At 36.3% G+C, this 20,231-nt stretch overlaps 1 protein-coding gene across 3 annotated transcripts in view; it reads left to right on the top strand.

Annotated features, from left to right (window-relative positions):
* The window catches only part of ARHGAP10 (Rho GTPase activating protein 10), a 119,592-nt gene that overhangs the window by 87,651 nt on the left and 11,710 nt on the right, over positions 1 to 20,231 (top strand). For all 3 annotated transcript variants that reach the window (XM_088132780.1, XM_015887769.3, XM_088132781.1), the window contains 3 exons: positions 5,156 to 5,294; positions 10,116 to 10,247; positions 12,240 to 12,331. In XM_088132780.1, the coding sequence (XP_087988906.1) occupies positions 5,156 to 5,294; positions 10,116 to 10,247; positions 12,240 to 12,331 (363 nt within the window). The remainder of the gene's footprint in view (positions 1 to 5,155; positions 5,295 to 10,115; positions 10,248 to 12,239; positions 12,332 to 20,231) is intronic.

Below are 20,231 nucleotides of genomic sequence, written 5' to 3'. Positions count from 1 at the left end.
AAGTCTCCTTAGAGCATTTTTCAAGATGATTTGATAGGACTTCAAATTTTTCTTTCGTCCAGCTCTCTTTTATATGCAATGCTGGATTAATTTAGCTTGATTGCTGGGTTACCTCAGCATCCCAGATCATGTCATGATCATTTATCAAAGTCTCTTGGTTATCTCTATCCCTTCATAACTTGGCTTGAAATCTGAAATCTGGTTTTTTTTTTCCTTCCCAGCACAGCTTTTTAACCCTTTATTGTCTGGCCATTAATTTATTCTATAAAAAAAAGATGAAAATACTGTTTACCTCAGTTAATGGCTATATTACCATTTAATTCACTCAGGAATTTTTTTATGTTTATGTGCAGCTCTAAGCTCCATCATCTAAAGGTGGAGAGTAAAAGCATATAAATTATGCTCACTTAAATGAGATATTTGCTAAAATATGTAAAGCAGATAATAGTTCTTTAACACTTACTTGAAAAGGATTTTTGCTTTAATGAAGGAGCTGGCCATCTGGTGTCCTCCTACAAAAAAGAATGCCCTGATTTATTTTTTATATTAGAATAGACTTTTTTTTTCCAGTGCAACTTCTTTTATACTTTAAAATAACAAAAAGAAGCCTTCTGCCTAACTAATTTACTTAGTTACCTGTGGCTCAAGGAATCCTGCATTTAAGAATATTTCTAAAAATTAAAAATATTTTGAAATGACTAGTCTCCAAGATTTCTTTATTATTGCAGAAATAGCTTTACAGTCAGAAAGTGTGTGTGTATTTGTAAATTATATATAGTACTGTGCAAAAGTTTTAGGCAGGTGTGAAAAAATGCTGTAAAGTAAGAATGCTTTCAAAAATATGTATTGTAATTGTTTATGTTGATCAATTTACAAAATGCAAAGTGAGCAAACACAAGAGAAATCCAAATCCAAATTTGGTGTGACCACCCTTTGCCTTCAAAACAGCATCAATTCTTCTAGGGACACTTGCACACAGTTTTTGAAGGAACTCGGCAGGTAGGTTGTTCCAAACATCTTGGAGAACTAACCACAGATCTCCTGTGGATGTAGGCTGCCTCAGATCCTTCTGTCTCTTCATGTAATCCCAGACAGACTCGATGATGTTGAGATCAGGTCTCTGTGGGGGCCAAACCATAATTTCCAGGACTCCTTGTTCTTCTTGACACTGAAGATAGTTCTTAATGACATTAAGATAGTTCTTAATGACAGGCTGTATGTTTGGGGTTGTTGTCCTGCTGCAGAATCAATTTGGGCCCAGTCACACACCTCCCTGATGGTATGGCATGATGGATAGTTATCTGCCTGTATTTCAGCATTGAGGACACCATTGATCCTGACCAAATCTCCAGCTCCGTTTGCAGAAATGCAGCCCCAAACTTGCAAGGAACCTCCACCATGCCACTCTCCAGCCCTTTGGTGAACTGCCTCCTGCTACAGCCAAATATTTCAAATTTTGACTCATTAATCCAGAGCACCTGCTGCCATTTTTCTGTACCCCAGTTCCTATGTTTTCATGTATAGTTGAGTCACTTAGCCTTGTTTCCACATCAGAGGTATGGCTTTTTGGCCACAATTCTTCCACGAAGACCACTTCTGGCCAAACTCCTCAGGATAGTAGATGGGTGTGCCTGGTTTCCACCAGTTCTGTGCTGATAGTACTGCTGGACATCTTCCAATGTCAAAGGGAAGTAAGCATGATGTGTCTTTCATTTGCTGCATTGTTTCCTTGGCCAACCACTGTGTCTGTGGTCTTCAACATTTCCCATTTCTTTGTGCTTCTTCAAAAGAGCTTGAACAGCACATATTGAAAGCCTAGTCTGTTTTGAAATGCTTGCCTGGGAGAGACCTTGCTGATGCAGTCTAACTACCTTATGTCTTGTTGCTGTGCTGTTTTGCCATGGTGTATGACCTGTGACATGAAACTGTCTTCCACAACCTCATCTTAGTAGCAGAGCTTGGCTGTTCCTCACCCAGTTTTAAGGCTCCTACACAGCTGTTTGTAGTTTCAGTTAATGACTGTGTTACAACCTACATATGAAATAGATGATCATTAGCACCTGCTTGGTATAATTGGTTAATCATACACCTGACTCTAATCCTACAAGATCCCTGATTTTGTGCAAGTGTACAAAGTGTGCAAGTGTAAGAATTGATGCTGGTTTGAAGCCAAATCACTAAATATTGATTTGATTTAGATTTCTCTTCTGTTCACTCACTTTGCATTTTGTAAATTGATAAACATAAACAATTACAATATATATTTTTGAAAGCATTCTTATTTTACAGCATTTTTTCACACCTGCCTAAAACTTTTGCACAGTACTGCATATAATTTTCAGAATGAGCCATGAGTACTGGTAAGTAGAATTTGTTTGGAACTTAGTCCAAATGCTGCCCATTTAACTTTAATAAAGTTGCTTTATTCACGCATATATAGAAATGTCTTCTGTGATCTCGGATAGCCACAACAAATTGATTTTTGCAAATGCTCGACCTACAGAGGTTGGATGTAGCCCACTGGGTTAAGTAGCTGTCTTCTGCATTGTGAAATGAATTCCTGTGCAATGTATTTCAGCTCAACTACAGATGGAAGCATGATTGGATTATTACAGTTGATATTTTGGAAGAGAAAGTAGTTTTGTGATGTACCCATTAATCCTGTGTCATTGGGTTAAGTGCTTCTTTAGATGTCACTGGATTGAGTTTTTTCTTGTGCTTCTCTATATAACTTGTTGCCACTATGCACTGAGCTGAAAAGAACAATAGGACCGTGCTCTTCTTTTCACTGTTGCTCAAAGGCAGCATATAGAGTCAGATGTACTGACTTGAATGTGAGAATACCTGTTTATTTAAGGAATAGTTCAGCAACTCATAAGAACAATTTTGATTTGAATTACCAATAACAGCTGGTTCTAATTTAAAATGTACTTTTCTCTATTCTCCCATCTTACTCTTTATTGTTCCTCTTAACTGGTATTTCTTTCATTCACCATTCCGTTCTGATCGTTAGTGTCAATAATTCATCAGTTTTTGTCTTATCAGAGTAACACTTGAGTGACATTTAGCTGCTTTCTGACAGTTTCTTTAGACCAATTTTTTTCCAAGCGTTTGTCTGTCTTTGTGATTCCACTCTAGATCTATGTTAATATCGGCTAGCAAAGCTGTATATCAACAGATACACAAAATGCCTCCTTTGCAGATTTCTTCTTTAGGCTCTCAGTTTGTTTTGTATATAGAAAAGAAAAAGATTTGTCTTTTGATGTCTGGTTCTGTTATGATGTAACTGCTGCTTCATATTATAAATTAATTTTATTTGACTTGTATTGACACTGCAACCTAATTTGTCTTTTGCTTCATGATCTAATTCCTGTTATCTTCCTTTAAACTTTCTGAAATGGGACTTGCTCTTGGCATCATAATGGTGTCAAAATCTAATACAGTGTGAGTTTTAAAAACTTATCCAGACATTTCAGGACAGCTAATTCTATAATTTCATTTTAATATAATAATGTAAACTAGTAGAGTTAAGAAATATTTGTTAAACTTTAATTTCAGTTTTGGCAGACTCTTCACAATTGCACACTGTTAAGCCTATAGTCTACTTACTTTGATGAAAATCAGAAGAGACTAATGCAGTCATTTTTTGCTATTCAAAGCCATGCTAGTTACAACATTAATGGAACTTACTCCCAGATAAGAGTATGTATAATTTTTTAGTTTTAGCTCTTGATAGTTACTTCAGATAGGGATTACCATCTTCATCTGTATAACTATAACTGAACATGGTTGGATTACCATTGTAATAATAGCTGCAAAAGTATACATGAAGCATCTTCCTTGTATGTTTATTGTAGAAGGAAGGAAGCTTACACAAGGAGACTTTTGCACCATTCCATCTTCCATCCAGCCTTTTTTACATCCTTACATCCTCCCCCAGTGAAGCAACATTCCAGAATATCATGAGATGATGCTGGAAGAGAAGCAGCTTGCTCAAAATTATATACAGCCATGCTGTGCAAGATTTACCTCAACCTGGCTAGGTAGTTTCTCTCCTCCCCAGCATCACTGTCAGCTGACGTACCTCCCAGGAAACTGAAAATGAACTGATAGCTTAGAATTAGGATCCATGTCTTTTCAGTGCTTTTCCAGAGTGCTTTGCCTGTGGAATGAAAAAAAAAATGCTGCAGGTTTCACATTAGTACAATTTTAGATATGAATATTAATCTATGTTACAAAAATTAATAAGTGGAATAGATTTAAAAAGTTAGCATTTTACTAGTATATTCTTCTAGAATGTGTGTTTTCTGCTGTGAGTTTTGTGTCTGAAAATTAGATGTAGGATTATCACACAATCTAATTTACTACAAGGTCTTGTAATGTCATGCAAGGATGCACAGCAGGAAACATCTAAAAAAATCAGCTTAGAGTAACTAATGCATATAAAATGTAATAGATCTGTTGTACTAGACAGCAAAATAAGTCTAAATCTAGTATGATTAATTTTATATATCTTATTATGTAAACTTTGTTACTGCACATTTATCTAAATAAAAGTACTAGAAAGATACACTTTCAGATAAAATTTTGAAGTGGTGTGCACTTTCCTTTAAATGTTAAGAGAATGATTTCCTTAAAAATAGCCAAGAAGTCTTTTGCAAGGTATCTGTGAAAAGATTTTGTTACATAATTTTATATTTTTATTACACATTGGTATATCCCAACATTGCTTCAACTTGAATTAATTTAGTGTAGCCAGTTCATACATTCTACTGATAATTGTTAAGAAAAAAAATAATCAAGCATATTCATGTTGCTAAGCCCGATATTAAGATGATTATTTGGATATTAAAACGAATATGTTGATAGCTGGCCGTCTGCGAGTGATAGTGTTAAAGAACAAGGGTTTGGGATTTAAAAGTTTGTTCATGATTCTCCTTCAATTCCAGTGTACAGCAGTTTCATACATTCTTAAATATGCATTTATCTTAAATGACTTGTAAGTTAAGATAGCGCAAATGACTGTAATCTTTATAATATAATATTTTTCACAAAAGTCAGAGATTTCAGAGCAAATATTCTGTGCCTTATACTTTGTATAATAACGATGATACATTTTTAAAAAGAAAGCAGTTAAATAATATTTATTCTTCAGGTGACAACCTTAGTCCTCCCAAAGAATGCACGCGCTCAGGTAGCATGGATTCCCTGTCTTCTCACTCTCCCACAACTGCTGCTCCTACCACCCCTCAAGACACCGAGAAAAATAATCTCATAACTGACAGTGGCAATCTGTAAGTAACATAATTTTTGTTTCAGAGCCTATCTGCTGTACAAAAAACTTGTAAAGTACAGATTTCTTGTCTTAGTTAAAGCATTTGTAAGTACCAAAAATGTGGAAAGCAATTTTGTTATTTCCTTTTCAAGTGGATTCTCTAAATACAAAAGAGTTAAGGTGATTTCATTAGATTTAATTAGTAAAAACGATGTTGCAAGTTCTTGATTGCTTGGTGGTCCTTCAAAATGTCTTTTAAAACATTTAATTCAGTAAAAAAAGTACTTATCACTATATATTTTAAACATATAGCCAGACAACAATAGCTGAAATTATATTGGGCTATTTTAGTAGTGACCTTGGGTGTATCTTTCTTGCATAGAGGGTTACGGTTAGGGTTAACCCTAACCCATAAAATTAAAAATTTGCTTCATAAGTCTTCCTCTCCTTAGCAGACCACACAACAAATAAGTGTTCTGTGCATCTGTTCAGTCCAACCCCTCTGTCCCTCAGCAACATACATGATGCCGTAAGTGTTTTATTCCTGATTGTCAGAGCAGGAGACAGCAGCTGGATGAGCTTGGCTAATCTTGGAAAAGCTAAGCAGGATTGTACCTTTTTAATTCTTGTAGAAGAAACCACCCGAAAATCCAGAGTTATGGACTATACTGTAAAGTCCTTCCCACCCCAAAAGAACCCATGCTGAACGAAGGTTATGGTCAGTCACTTCCATATTGTTGCCAAGAAAGCAACATGGGCATATCCATGGAATCACTAGGATTTATGTTCCTCTCAGTACTTCAACTGATTCCTAATTAATCCACAGATTTTCATTAGAACTCGTTCCACTATTATTTTGGTTACTACTGGTCATAAAAGGGGCATTATTTTGTTATTTGCATTTTGTAAATTTTATAAGGATCTTCATATTTTAGAAAGTGCAGAGAAGCACAAAGCGTTTTGGTAATTAACATGAAGCTTTTAGGAAGAAAAGCATTGCCTGCAGAGCAACGTTTTCTCCTTCCCACTCCCAGTAATATTAAATCTAAAAGTTTACCTCTGAATGCAATCATTTGGAAAAGAAAAATGCAGAATCACAGTGGCAGCCACAGTGGAAGATTGAAGACCGTGCAGTTGCATAGAGTTTTTGGTAGTGCATCCCAGGGTAACATTCTATTCTGGGTTAAGATTTATGTAAAAAGTGCAATTCACTTTTTAAAGGAGTGAATCTTTTACTGCCATTTAGAACACTCAAAAGAAAGCCTATCTAAGTGGATTCCTTATTAAAATTTTACCATTATAGTTATGAGAAAGATCTCACCTGATTACACTTTCAGGGTTTATAAAAGTGTTCTCCTTTTGCCAAGCCTACAGTCAGTGTGATTCATACATGACAAATTTCCTATATAACTTTTTCTTCAATATTATATATACAAATTTCAGTTGACATGTGTTCATGTCATTCATGATAGCATGCAAGTAAAGGTAAAATTGAAGTGAAATCCATGTATTAAATACATTATAATGTGATCTTAAATAAAACATGTAAATATTTTATTCAATAATATTCAATATATTATTCAATATATTCAGTATTCAACATATTCAATATTTTGGACGCTGTTGAATTCGAGAAATATTAATTTGAATTTCAGTATATTGTTAATTTTTAAACTTTCAACATGATAAAAATGGAAAGATGCTATTTTATTAAAATTTGGAAATATAAGAAAATGCACCAAATTAATGAAACCAAGTTCAAATAATGTTAGAAGAAAATAAACAGATTAAAAAAACCATAATCTTTACAGTGTGGCATAATTCAAGTTTCCTGTGTCAAATGGAAATAGGATATGTACTACAAAGCATGTAAAGATGCTCTAACTTAGCTAGCATACAATGATTCTCTTTAGCACATAATGTTCTTTTAGGGTTTCATTGGAATTGGTAGAAGTTTACATAATTCAGCTCAGTTCTTATAAAAGTAAAGGAATTTATTAAGTTATTTGATTTATATCAAGATGGCTAACAAAATTTTAAAATAAAACCAGAATATAAATTACACATACAGACTGAAAAAAATAAAATATCTGTAAAATCATCTAAAAAATCAATGATTGTGGAAGAGATACATGTTTGCAGAGTCTCTAAACTCAAAGGATCCACGCCATGTCTTGGGAGTGCAGAATTGGTCTCTCTCCAACATGGTACAGTAGAAAGATGATCCTCTTACAGTGGGGGCACATTCAACAGGGCACTTCCTGAGAATCTTAACAAGATTCAGATAGGCTTCCAACAGGAGAGGGTGTTCTTTAGGTTGGCACGCCCTAAGCCAGGTAGGACTTTAATACCAGCGCCTTAAATTATAGCAGCTACTGCAGAACTTTTGGTATAGTCATCCTAGGATTGTTATATAGGTAGCAACCTAGCTTTCGCATTTTATGCCAATTGTAATTTCCATATATTTTTCAAGTATAGTCCCCTGTGAGGCATATTACAATAATCAAAGCAGGAGGAAGCATGACTAAACATTACCAATGCTACCAGGTCAGAAAAGGATTTTGTGAAGGTGCCTAGCTGACACCTGTGAATTCAGTGATGACTGGAATCAAGTCAAATTCCCAGACTGTGAACCTGCTCTTTCCAGAAATGTACAGCCCTTTCAAAAGCAGGCTGAACCTCAGTCCCTGTATCCAGTTTCTTATTTACAATCAGCATTTCTGTCTTACCAGGAGATGAAGAAGGATTTTTAAAATTTTATTATTATATTATCATTACAACTCTGTTTTACTGTTTTTAAATAATTTTGCTAATCCTAGTTAATTGTACTGAAGCTAGTTTTATTTTTAATTCAACTGAGTATGTAAGTTTCAAAACCTACGTATTATTGTTGAAAATATACTAAGTTTATAGGATAACTGCTGTAAAACACAATTCTTCTCTTTTGAAGTACACCTAAAGTATTTTTCCTGTCTTTTTTCATTAATTACTGAAGAACAATCTTTTAATTCTTGGTATATTCCCTCCACCCCCCCCAATTAAGTTGAAATTTAAAATATGTAGAGAGAGCATCAGGTTGGAAAAAGCAGTAGTCAGTATTCTGCTATGATAAATAAATAACTTGGTAGAATAAGTAATTGTACCTTTATTTTTTTAACAAGAAAATTAAAGTGCTTAACTTTTTCAAGCTCTTTAGACAGAAATCAAGAATTATATACATCATATTAATTTTAGACTTGTTTTTATTATTTATCAGTTTTATGATGCTGTATGGGTAATATAGTCTTTACTGGATTGGTTGCAGATTTTATGTACTATTTTTATGCTAGTTGGTGTCTGTTATCTATATATCCATCCATCCATCCATCCATCCATCCATCCATCCATCCATCCATCCATCCATCATTATGCTTAAACAGATTAAGAAACCGGCATCAAAGATCATTATGCTAATATACCTGATTCACTGGAAGTTCATATATCAACAACATGCTATTGCAGTGTAGACTGGTTATGTCTTTCTCTGTAAGTGTGGATTTGTGCATATTTTGGTTCTTATATGTAAGTGGTCTGTCTTCCACTCTCAAGAAGTATTTCTTCCTGTAATCAAAATAAAGAACTACTGCCCTTAAAATATATCACCCAGTCATTACTCAAGTAATATTGGTTAAAGTCTTCCAAGAAAATTCATTATCTTTCTGTTCCTGTTTTCATCTAACAGCATATGCTCCCATTCAATGTAGAATATTTTATATGTAAGGAACAATTACTTCTTTGTTTCTTTATTCAGTCTAAATGTATAGTGATAGAATTTTTAAACCACATGGAGTTGTATGCCTTTTGTAAACAGATTTCTTGACAACTACAGGCTGTGGCTGTTCTGTGGAACAAACTGGACTTGCCCAAAAGTTGGTGTAAATTCTTCCCTTGGCCTTTGTCTTCTGCTTTCCTTGCTCACTGATTCTTGAGATAAGGAGACCCAATTTAGCAAGGTTACCTTGGCAACAAGTCAGATAACATCCAATACACTTTCCTTTTCTAGGATTTAATTCCTGAATATCAGTTAAGATGTCTAACTTAATTTTGTCAAGTTTCCAACTTATCCTTTCAGACGTTGAATTATACCTTGCCATAATTCCTTGCAAAGAAGAATGACTTTGACAAATATTTTTTCTTTTTTAGTAGTTTTCTACATTCATCCCTAATTATTATTTTTTCGAATAAGCTACCATGTTTTCATTTCAATACTTTTTGAAAATCTTACTGTACTGTTTATCTTTCAGGAATTACTGTTTTGTAAGCTAAATACAGCAATTTAATTTAATGTTTTTATTGCTGAATCTCAATCTTCTATTTTAAAAGGGAAACAGGAAAGAAAATTTTCTAATAAATATTTGAGAGGCACACTCTTTCACAAAAAAAGGTTTCACAATACCTTTTTCAAAAATAAGATTTGTCTCATTGCTGACCATAAATTTTTCATAAGAAATAAAATTAAATTAAAATTAATATATATATAATAAAAATAATAGAATAAAATGTCTAGGAGCAAAGTTTAGGAAACATACATGCACAGCTTGCTATCTTGACTTCTCCCCTGAACTTCTCATATATATCTGGAAGCATACTTAACAAGTGCATTGCAGTGATTTCTCAATAGCAAGACTGTATTTCTCATAAAGCAAAGCAGAAAACAGCTAAAAGTTGTTTGATGTCATGTTTAAGAAGACATAATGGCAAAACATGCATTATAATGACTGAAATCAATAATTTCATTGATTTCATAAATCTCAGAACTAATAAAGGGCTGCATTAATTATTCTCATAAAATGTGTTTCAGATCCAGCGAGATTCATTCATCAATGGTTTCCTGGATGAATCTAAAGTCACCTACAGCACAAAGTCCAGTCACAATAAATCCATCATTTTCATTTCCCTCTCCTGCTACAGACACTGACAGACCAGTTGGAAGGTAATATTGGAATATTAATTTACTTTATTTTCACTGTAATTTATGCCTCGTATTATATAATAGAAACAGGACTGTTCTTTTCTATTATAACAGTTGCATAGACATAATTATTCTTTTACAGTTAAACTGTTTACTGCAGTAAAATCGTATTTCCACTCTTTATACAGAGCAGAATATTCAGATTGGAGGAAAGCATAAGGCCTTAGCAACAAGGTGCAACTCTGGTCACATTGAGTGAAATTTTCTGTCAGGATACAATAATAGCTTTAAGAATATAATTTGCTTGTAATTTCCCAGCCAAATCTTTGTCCACTGAAAATCCACCTGGTCAGTCATGTCCTAGTGAACAAAATATGGAAGTCAGGCTCCGTAGTATGCAGGCCTGACCAAGGAAGATAAAAATTCTGAGTTGCATACAAACCACATTTGAGAATGGGAAGCAGGATAATGGAATATTGTTGAGTTAAAATCTTTGTATTCACCATGATCATTGGAAAAGGAGTCATTCTTTAAGTCTTACAGAGAAAATAAGGAAGCTTCATGTAACTTTGCTTTGTAACCAGATTAAGACAATGAGATAAAATAAATTTTACCAAACATTGCTAAGGATTTAAAAAATGCACCATTTCAGATTCTACAGCTGGAATGAAAGATGTTTAATTTTGAGATAATTGCTGAAATAAAGAAAGATATAAAAACTGATTGGCAATAGTATAATATAACAAGAGGAGAAGTTTTCATTGCACAGGTAGTCCTCACTTAACAGTAATTGGGACTGGAATTTCCATCACTAAGTGATGTGTAAAGTGTGATGTCATGTGACCCTGCTGCGATGGCAGTTCCAGCAGTCCCCAGTTCATTAAATGAGGACCGAGCAGGTCTTTAAGCAAGGACTTCATGTGATCGTGATTTCTGACTTCCAGCTGCCTTCCCCATTTACTTTGCTTGTGGGAAGCTGGCAGGGAATGTTATAAATCACGATCACATGACTGCAGGACGCTGCACTATTGTAATCAAGAGCCAGATGCCGAGCACCCAGATTGTGATCACATGACTGCGGGAGTACTGCAACAGCCAGAACTTTGAGGATTGGCCGAAACTACACTTGTTCAGTGCCGTTGCGCGTGCAAATGGTTGCTGAACAAGTGGTCACTAAATGAGGACCACCTGTACTGATTTCACATATTTAATGAAAAATTCTGTATATAATATGTTTAAACTTTCTTTTGCAAGTACTTGGATGGCAGCTTTTTCCCATTCATGTAAATATAACAGTTGTAATTTTAAGAGAAAATTATTATAATGGTTTTCAGTTTCTTAGTGTTTAACAGCCAAAATACTGTTTTTATTTAATATGTCAAATACTAGAATGAGTGTATCCTGATCAGCTCTTTAAATGCAAATTTGATTTTTAGCTACAGATAGAATAAAGAAATAATAGAATATAGATAAAATCCCAAACCAATTATGCCAACTGAAATGTAGAAATAAGTTTAGTGACCTTCAGGAAACAGGCTTCTGCACATTTTGCAATTTGCTTGCAGGGAAGGCCAATTATGGGCAAGTCAGTGAATGAAAATGGGTGGAATAATGGTGAAAGATGTGCATGCTGGGAGTGAAGCCTCCCAAAACACTAATCCCTCTTCTGAACAAAAACTTTTACACTATCTCAGTTGAGATAGCAGTTTTCTATGTTTCAAATAACACATTAAGCAAACAGGACTATTGATTATCAGTGGGAAAAAGTGCTGCCAATTTCAGCAGTGCAAGAAATGCATTTGGAGGTACATGAAGCCCTTGAACCATAGGTTTCTTCTTGCTCTGTGGTCTTGTATCTTCTGCATTAAGGGCTGATCATTATTTTTGTAGATAAAAATAAATACATATATAAATATAGTGGTTTTCTTGCCTATATGAGTAGAATCAATATTATTTCCTTTTATTGTCATACAAAATTGAGGATCTGTAAAATAATCATGCAACTTTTTTCAGTATTGTCAATAGAAAAGCCAGAGCAGTGTATCCATGTGAAGCAGAGCATAGTTCTGAACTGTCTTTTCAAATTGGGGCAGTTTTTGAAGATGGTAAGTAGTTACTGCTTTTATAATCGTACAAATAAGCAAATATTTTAAAAAGTTGACATGTAGTGTCATGCAGACTTCCTAAATGGGCTCTGGAGCAATACATGGCAGCATCCATTGTGAGCGTATGTTTCCTGAGCCAATGTCTGATGAAACTGGGGGAAAAAAAATAGCATTAAGACAATCTGTGCACAGCTTGGGTCTAATCTTATTTGAACATTTAATGGAACACAAGGAATTTTTATGCAACTCACTTCTGGATCAAAGAAGAACTTGAGAGATATGAAGAATTTAATTGGAAGTCCATATTAGCCTTGGTTTTACCTCTCACTTACCTTATGAATACGTATTACACTGTAGAAATATAGCGTAAGGAAAACTAGGTTTTCCTAGTTGCATTCCTTTCAACCTACAGCAGCTTTCCCTAATCTAGTGCCCTCTTGATCCCCAGATTTGCAATCAACAGCCACACTAGGATGGGAATTCTGAGAGTTTCTGACCCAACAAATTTGTAGGATACCAGTTTGGGAAGATTTAGTGACAGTTGGTAGAAATGAACTACATTTTTTAAAATGTATGATAATAGGGCTACTTCTTACACATTTAATAATACAGTGGAACCTTGGGTTACGAATTTAATTCGTTCCGTGATTCTGGTCGCACCCCGAATTGGTTGCAACCCGAAGGAAATTTCCCCATAAGGTTCAATATAATTACCGTTAATCCGTTCTGGCGTGGAGGACAGGGAGGCGGCTATTGCTTGGAGGGAGAGTCCCCCTCCCTACAACCACGTGTCAGGGGCGGAAAATGGCTGTGGACCACGTGTCAGGGGTGGAAAAATGGCCACAGACCACGTGTCAGGGGCGGAAAAATGGCCGCGGACCGTGTCACAGGAGGGGAAATGGCCATGTATCCTGCTCGTACCCCGAGGCGGAGTTCGCAAATCGAGGTAAATTTTTGCGGCTGGAGCTGGTCGTAACCCGAAAAGTTCGTTAACAGAGGCGTTCGTAACCCAAGGTACCACTGTATATCTGAGTGAGAACTGCTATTGAGCCCATACTACATAGATTGTAGTGGAGAAATCCAGAATCTAAATATAGTTGGGTTGAATGTTGGAAGCCAAATTTAAGAAAAGAGATGGGAATTTGTCACTGACTATCAACCCTTTGAGGGAGACAAGGTCAAGAAACAGAATTCCTGGATTTCAGGAATGTTCATTATAGTTGTAAGGTAGAATAATAGAACATTGAAAGCCATATTATTCTAAACTAAATCAAGGCAATGTTATTTTGAGTTTCTTTCTCATTCTTTCCACTTTCGCAGGGCTGAGATGCCATTTATTTTCTCTAATGTTTCATTGCTTTCTTCCCACTTCCCAAGGCCAGATCTGCATTTACACACAGACACACTTGTAGTCTTTATCTTTCCTATCAACTCCAAGTTATCTCTTACTGTGATAATACATGCTCACTTAGAGTTCCTTTGACACAATGTTGAGTTGTACCCCTCAGACTCCACTCTTTTATAGAAGATCGTGAGTTTGAGTAGCAGAAAGAATAGAACCAAAATTTTTTCTTTCCCACTCTGACCACTTTTCAAAATACTGTTTTCCCAGTGCTAATCCTATTGGGAACAAGAAAACAGGTGTTAACTGTAAAGTGGGTTCATGTACTATGAAAGGGAATAGATTGCTTATTGTACAATATTAAGCAGAAAGCAGTGGAATGGTAATGGTGATGGAAAAGAGTTTTAGGTCATTCTAAAGTAGTATAATTTTTACTGCTGTTCTAGTTTTGTTAGAGCAAAAGTGTGAGCAAAGACTTTGGTTTCCCTCAAAAAATACATATCCTAGGCTTTCATAAAGACAGGGAGCCTATTAGGTAGTGTAGATGCAGAAGAGTGCTTATACAGGGCTATAAATGCTTAAGACAGCTCTGTGTACTTGGTTTTTATTCCAGTTTCACTATCAAGAGCTTTGGATTCCAGGAGGTGGTTGGTTGATTTGTTTAACCACCATTTCATAACATTTGTGGGACTATCTGTCTCCAGTTGTTTCTTTCCATGTCCCATACTCCGACAGAGGGGGCATGATCCAGGTCCCTTTTTTAAAGCAGTATAATCTGATGGAACTTACAAAGTAGGTCTTCTCTGTTATGGCACCTGCCCTATGGAACGAGGATTCCCCTGAGGTTTGACTAGCCTTGACCTTAGGAAGCTTGAAAACCTGGATGGTTCCTCAGGCGGTGGACCCAGGATATTGATGAGCATATCCTGTAAGGTGTGAGATATAGTGGGGTTCCCCAATTGGATGCTTTGCTGTTGTGATTTTTTTTGGTTGTTTTGCAGGTTTATTATATCTTGTTTATTTTTGTACACCTCCCAGAGTTACTTTGTGTATCCATGTGTGTGTGAGCTCAGCAGTTATATAAATCTTTTAAACCAATCAATGAAAATAAAATAGCATTTCATCTAACTTAAAGTCAGCTTATATTCCTCAGTCCTGATCTGACTTAGCATTTATCACAGAAACAATAAGAATGTACTGTATGGTAGTTCCACTTTTATTTTGTCATATAGAAAATTTTATTTATTGGGTTGCAAAAATAGAGGTGTGCAAAACATTTCACAAGAGAAGACATACATCCAGGATGAATTGGTTTACAAACCACAAGCAGCTACTATTCCTTTAATTCTGATGTTCAACCATTGTCTTGAAGGTGGCATTTGCAGTACAACAGCTCGCGACTGAAGAAGATACTTCTGTAACAGGGCAGGATCTGTCAGTGATATATTATGATCCCAGGATACTTTTTTTCAAAGCAGCTTCAGATTGGCTCCTCTGCAGTTGGCTTTATATATGTTGGACGGGGTTGCACTGCCCCAGACAGACCTGATGCATAATCTGGGGATTCTCCTGGACTCACGACTCCTGCTTGAGCAGGTGGCAGTCGTGGCCAGGAGGGCCTTTGCCCACCTTCGTGTGGTGCACCAGTTACGCCCTTTCCTGGATCAGGAGGCTCTCCAGTCAGTCACTCATACCCTGATCATCTCTCAGTTAGACTATTGCAGTGTGATCTACATGGGGCTACCCTTGAAGAATATCCAGAAGCTACAGCTGGTTCAAAATGCGGCCATGTGGACCATCTTGGCTGCCCCAAGGATAGCGCATATAACACCTTTGCTGCGGGAACTGCATTGGGTGCCAGTTTGCTTCCAGGTCCAATTCAAGTTTTGGTTATCACCTTTAAAGCCCTACATGGCATGGGTCCAGATTACCTGAGGGACCGTCTCACCCCCATCACATCAACCCATCCCACATGGTCAGGCAGAGAAGCATGTTGCAGATCCTGTCAGTGAGAAAATGTTGGCTGGCAGGGTGCAGGAGGAGAGCCTTTTCTGCCATTGCCCGTGCCCTTTGGAATATTCTCCCCCCAGAGGTGCGGCAGGCCCCTACCCTCCCAGTTTTCTGGAAAGGATTTAAGACCTGGCTCTGCAGCTTATATGGGGTGAGAAGAGTTTTAATCAATCCTGAGGGTGGCTGGCATCCTGATGTCACTCCCTGAGCTATTTGCCAATCTCATCATTCTTGAAATTTATTATTTAATACTGTTTTTATATTGTATTTTAATTGATTTTATCTCCTCTGTAAACTGCCCAGAATAGCTTTTTAATGAGATGACGTGGATGGATGGATGGATGGATGGATGGATGGATGGATGGATGGGTGGGTGGGTGGGAGGGTGGGTAGGTAGATAGATAGATAGATAGATAGATAGATAGATAGATAGATAGATAGATAAAAATATAAGATAAAACTAACCTAAGTCTGGAAATATATCTCCCTTTTTGGCAATTATTAACTGGTGGACAGCAGCAGAAATGGTAATGAAGTTACACATTGACTGTTGTGTGCCCACTTTTTTTAAAAAAATGTATGTGAATCCTTTTATGCAACCTGTAGCACACTGATAACTTCTTAATGAGAAAAAAAAAGGTAGGGTGGTAGTAAGTGTTTGAGGAAAGGAAGAAAACTGGCAGGGGACTTATTAGTTGTGCTTTCAGGTAAAGAATATTTTGTGACTAGCCATACTTCCCCAGTGGCTAATACATTATGTCAGTGCCCATAGATTCTCTCAGAATCCCATTGTGCCCACTGGTTCAAGAGGGTGTCTACTTTGTGATACAGATTTTCCCATTCCTGATTCAGTTCATTGACTGCTGTCTGAAGATGCAGATGAAGTATGAGAAAGATTGAAAATCTGAATTGTCCTACCCTTAGTATGAGAGAACCACAGAATTTTACAGATTTTCAGGTTAGATGAGTCATCTAAATATGGTCCCTGACTTCCTACTGGGCATTATTCTTTTATCTCAAAAATAGAAATAAGGAAAGTTTCTCATGAGCTTAATCTTTTCATCACTGTAAGTCTTGGCAAAGTCTTTGCATTTTTTAAACAAGTTAAGGCAGGCAAAACAAAAAACAAAAACCAAAAAAACCAAAACTGGAAATGATCTAATTTCCCCCCCTCATTTTATTCCTTCTTCTGTTCTCTGCATATACCCAACTTGTCTATTTACCATTAAAACGAGAATAATATAGTTGCACCTTGTCAAAGCTACCTTATAGACAGATTTTGTCTGAATCAAAAGTAATAGAAGAGGAATTAGATATGTATTTAGTTGCTTCAAAGACTTCTTTTAAAAGCAAGTTTAGTTTAAAGGTGTGGCTTCTTGGCATGTGTGTTGAAACTTCTGTAGTCAAATCTATTGTCAAAATTGTTGTTGAAGCACGTGGTTCACAAAGCAGGAATTTAAGAGAATGCTTTCAGGCATGTCACACCTTGTGTCTGTTCCTCAAAAGAAGAAAGGGAAATGCATTTAAGGCCCTATTTAAATGTTCCCTTTGGAAAATGGGAGCTTGCATCCTTGTGATTGTTTCCACATCATTAAAATTGAACACCTTCAACCTGTGGATGCAAACTATTCCAGCAATGCCTTTAGGAATAGATAGTTGTCACAAGTGAGATTGAGAAGCAAAAAGACTTTCCAAATGTCACATGAAATTTTTATGCATGACCTAATAGTCTAGGATAAGCCATGTTATATTCTGGTATCTACTACCAGAACTACGTTGCTGAATAAAAAGAAAGTTTGTGCCTCATAGATTTCCAAAGGCCATTTTTTGAGCTACTGGAACAATATAGTGATAAGAATAAGATGGTTCACTTTTATGTCTAAAATTGATTATCCTAGTCTTCACTATCAAATGTCTACAGGGTTCCCCTCCCCACAAAAACCCAAAGTTCATGGAGATTGTCTGTTCAGGTGTCTGACAAATTAGATAATGTCTGCCATGTGAATTTAAAATTACTTACCTAAATACCTGAAAACTGTATGGCTCTAGTTCTGGCCAACTGAAAACCATACAAAGAAGACTCCAGTTTTCATTATTGTAATTTATAGCCAAATATTCTTTATGAATTTGTCTAATAGTTTTTGAAATGGTCTTAACTATTAATTATCAATATACTTTGTGTAAATTAATATAATTAATTATATGTTGCCTAGGGAGTACTACGCATTGTTTGCAGTCGAAGATGTCACCCAATGGCCAAGATAATTATAGTGGATCAGAAAATGTCTACTCTGGCCACTACTATATGCACTTTCTCAGTTCCTCTCATAACCAGGATTTTTCAGAGATTACCCAGCATTTCTTCCCATTCCATACTGATCACCCTGGTGGCCAAGCAGTCATGCTCTTAGTTTTATTCTCAGTCTAGTAGGATTTAGCACTTACTTGTGGCATCAGGTTTTCTTTTAGCACAGTGGTTTAATTCATCCCTTGTTTGTTCATTTGTTTGTTTGTTTATATATCAAATTTGTCACCGCCCATCTCGGTAAAACGACTCTGGGTGGTTTACAAAGCAGTTAAAATCAATTAAAATTACAGTATAACAATAATCCTAAATAAATAGAGAATAAATCCAAGGATAGATGTTAAAATTGGCAGTCACATGGGAACCGTCATCAAGGCGCCAGCCACACCCAGGATTGGGTAAGATTGTTGTCACTCCATTCAAGCTGGCAGAGCCAGGTCTTTAGTCTTTGCCAGGAGGGTAGGGGCCTGTTGCATCTCTGGGGGGAGAATATTCCATAGGGTGGGAGCAACAGCTTTCTCAATTGTGGTGAGAGGATTGTACAGCTTTGCTTCAAATTGATCTGCTTATTTGCAGTTCTATAGAGACATCATGGCTCTTTATATCCCGTTAAAGATGTCAAGGTAAATCCTATTTTGAAGGTTGCATCTTTGATAATATCTTTCCATCTTCAAGTTTTTTGTGTGTGTCATCTGATGTTGAACAAGTCTTCCATTTGTTAGGGGTGCCTGTTACCTTTTATGCTGATGGGATTTCTTTTTTCTGACACTTTGTGGGTTTGTTTACCTGATACATGGGAACAAATAATATATTCACAGTATTTCTCCAAATGGGTGAAATCCTCTATGTTTTAAGTGATAAGACAATAATGCTCCTGTGGGCCTAAAAGGATACATTTTAACAGTAACAGTTCCTTTTCTGCATTAATTGCTTGATACCACAAAATCAATTCAAACTTCATCACTCTGCCTTTGGGGATGCTGCTCTTTCTTCTGTTCTTGTGCAGTATGAACACCTATTCTCTCCTGCTGGCCAAGGAGTTTACTGTCATCAAAATACATTTTTTACTGGTGCTTTTCATTCAGCCATGCATTTACATAGCCCTCCATTTGTAGGCGTTTAGCCTTACAGATACTTGGATTTCATAGCTGCTTCAGTAGACCCAAGCAAATGAGATGAATGTTGGAAAGTACTTTGTATATGTACCTGTGATTCTCCTCCCCCAAAATATCATCTCCAGAAGGTCCCAATATAGGCTCTGAGCAGGCAAATAATCCACATATGTAAATGCACAAGGACCAATTAAAAAAAAAAACACACAGATTTTGCAAATAGCAAAACAAAATGTAGCCACATTCACAGAAATAAAATCATATTGATTGGATAGTAACAGCTGTATATAAAATGGATCCAGGTAACCTGGAAATCTGACTAGATGGAGAGTTAGTATCTGCAGCTGGGCATCTTTATAATGGAAGCATTATAACAAAAGGGGGTTAATATTTTAGGAACTCCTTCACCATAGGGACAGGGTCTTTGTTCAAATGGGGCACCCTGTAATTTCTCCTCAAGAATAGCTAGTGGGAAAACATTACATTTGCCTTCGTTAGACTCCTTGAATTTGGAATCTGTGATTTGGCTAAGATTTGCCAGCTTGAAAAAAAGTTGCATAACTACCCAAGAACACATCTTTGGGTATGGCAGTCAGGTCGGATTGGGCTTCCTAATCCTTGGCATGCTGTTTAAAAGCCACCCCTGCATCATCAGGATTGCATTAAGTGAAAGGGGACAGCATTTCAGTTTCTCATGCAGTGTCCTACCCCAGGATTAAACAACATCATCACTTAACATGAGAAGTAGCAAGCTCGTGGGGAAAAAAAGTAGATCAAGCAAATAACAGAGAATGCATGTCCAAATGTCAGTTTCAGTATTGATCACACCAGCCGCATGCACAAGACCACATAGGAACATGTTGTGGAAATTGAAACTTGTTATTTAAGAATTTAGATTGCACCTTCTCTAAAGGAGTGAAGGAGCCATATGGTCCAATTAAGTTCTGAACAAAAGTTGGGCCTGAAAATACTTTTAGTGCAGTAGACATGAATAGTGCACCTCTAGAGTAATGCAGAACCGTTGCAGACATCTGCATTTTGGAAAACATACTCCACATGTGCCTTGCATTTACTGGTAGCATGACATGCTATCCCTAAATTCTTGAAAATTTGTTACTTGGCATGAATTTT

Source organism: Python bivittatus, unplaced genomic scaffold (assembly GCF_059951505.1).
Source record: "Python bivittatus isolate LINGU-HERP-01145 unplaced genomic scaffold, Pbiv_v1 ctg000070_np1212, whole genome shotgun sequence".
In the NCBI taxonomy this organism is placed as follows: Eukaryota; Metazoa; Chordata; class Lepidosauria; order Squamata; family Pythonidae; genus Python; species Python bivittatus.
Note: the sequence above shows the minus strand (reverse complement) of the source record. Positions and strands in the feature narration are given on the sequence as shown.